Here is a 2,115-nt window from a genome sequence, read left to right on the forward strand (position 1 = left end):
ATGTTCTGGGGTGAATCAATATGGGGGCTTTTCCTCATAGCCCAGCTGTGCATCAGTGTCATGGGGAACTCCCTGCTCTCCATGCTCTATCTGCACATGTTTTCATTCCAACATTATCTAAAGAAGCCCATCAATGCCATCTTCATACATCTGACTGTGGTCAACATCCTGAACCTCACCTTCACACTTGTGCCAAATAATGTGGCATCCTTTGGAGTCCAATGTTTTCTGGACAATGTGGGCTGCAAAGCAGTGGTGTACCTCTTCAGAGTCACCCAGGGACTGTCCATCTGTACCACCTCACTCCTCAGTGCGTTTCACACCACCACCATCAGCTCCAACCTTGCTCAGTACGTGTGGCTTAAATCTAAGTCTTCAGTGTGGATTTTCCCTTCTTTCTTGTTCTTCTGGGTTGTCAATATGCTCATCTATGTCCCAGTCATTAAGGATATGAAAGCCAAAATCAATTTCACTCTTGTTGGTTCTGAGTTTTCCAATGTATATTGTCATACTCCACTGCTTGAAGACAATAGATCAGGGTATTATATCTCTATCTTATTATTTAGAGATTTTGTGTTTGTAATCCTCATGATCATCACCAGCCTCTACATGGTGAGGCTTCTATACCAACACCACGAGATAGCTCAGCACCTACATAGTTTTAGGCTTGCTATCCAGCCAGCACCCAAGAGCAAGGCCACCCACACCATCCTGCTGTTCGTCAGTTGTTTCATGTGTTTCTATTGCTTCAACATCACCAACTTCTATTACTTTTACACAGCAGTGAAAATCCCTACCCTGGAGGTGATGGTTTGTATTCTATCAGCATGCTACCCAACCGTGTCCCCTTTTTTCTTCATGAAGAATAATAAAATGCTTTCCCCATGTGCCCTGTCTCTTCCATGGAGAACTATCAGTTGTCACCAAGCATTCAGTGGCTGATTGGACAGCTGAAATTTTTGTTCAAAAGCAGAGGAAATTCTAGTAATGTACATGGAAGCAACTATGTGGGTATTGAGCACTTGAAGTGCTGTTCAAATTTAGATATGCTGTAACTTTCAAACACTGAGGTACCTTTCAAACCACTGAGGTACTAAGGTGTGTGTCTTGGTGGGGGGATGTTACAAAAAGTTTTGTCTTATTTAGTTGCTTAAAATACTATTGGTGGGATAAAATGAATACATTTTCTGTACACTATTAAAAGTAAAAAGGTATTTCTACCTGCATAAAATCAGCTGCTACACTGTCCATTTCTTCCTTACATTCTAATTCTACTAACAGTGCTGTTTGTTACAAGGAATTTTATTAGATCATCCTATGAATGTTGGTCATACAATGACAAAGCAGCATCCAGCCAGTGAGGAAGAGGGATACAGCCAATGACAAACCAGGATGTAGTCTGTGAGAAAGCATAGAGCCATAGCCAGGCATGGGTGACTCATGCCTAAAATCCCAGCTGCTCAGGAATCTCAGCTCTGAGCTCTGAGGACCATCATTCTAAACCACTCTGAGTAGGAAAGTCAATGAGACTCTTAGCTCAATTACTCACAGAAAAAACTCTCAGTGGTTCTGTGGTAGAATGTTAGTGTTGAAGAAAATTCAATTTCATGAAGGATCTTTTTCTATCCTTGCACACCTAAGTTGGATTTTTCTTTGCCTGCAAATGAGTTTCTGGGAGACAACAAATGGTTGAGTTTGGTTCCCCGTTCTCCGCTTTTCTTTTTCCTGCTTACTGCTTATGTGGTGCTGAGGAATCAAACCCAGGGCCTCATGCATGCAAGGCAAGTACTGAGCCACCTTCCCAGCCCTTGAGTCTTGTTTTTTGGTCCATCTGTGGCTCTATATCCTTTGGTTGAGCAATTGAGCCCATCAATACTTGTTACTCTGGGTCCAGGGCTCTGAGAATCAAAGTTCAATAACCAACTGCATCCTGAAGTTTACTTTTCGATGAGTTTGACTTGGAAAAAAAACACGTCTTCAAATGACAAATGTGTTCTTCTAATTAATAAATTAGTGTTTGTTCCTTGACCCCAGGGAGAGTGGTTTGCTCCTGTGGGAAGATTTGATGGATGCCCAGTAAACAATGCCAGCCAGGCAGCAGATGATGCTGATTGA

General features: G+C 42.2%; 1 protein-coding gene across 1 annotated transcript; it reads left to right on the forward strand.

Moving 5' to 3' along the window:
* LOC122125662 (vomeronasal type-1 receptor 4-like) lies at nt 1-2,115 on the forward strand. Its single transcript, XM_042700204.1, has 2 exons — nt 1-810; nt 2,035-2,115. The coding sequence occupies exons 1-2, from the start codon at nt 1-3 to the stop codon at nt 2,113-2,115; spliced, it is 891 nt and encodes a 296-aa protein (XP_042556138.1).

This window comes from Dipodomys spectabilis, unplaced genomic scaffold (genome assembly GCF_019054845.1).
Source record: "Dipodomys spectabilis isolate Male_0828 unplaced genomic scaffold, ASM1905484v1 ptg000266l, whole genome shotgun sequence".
Taxonomy (NCBI): Eukaryota; Metazoa; Chordata; class Mammalia; order Rodentia; family Heteromyidae; genus Dipodomys; species Dipodomys spectabilis.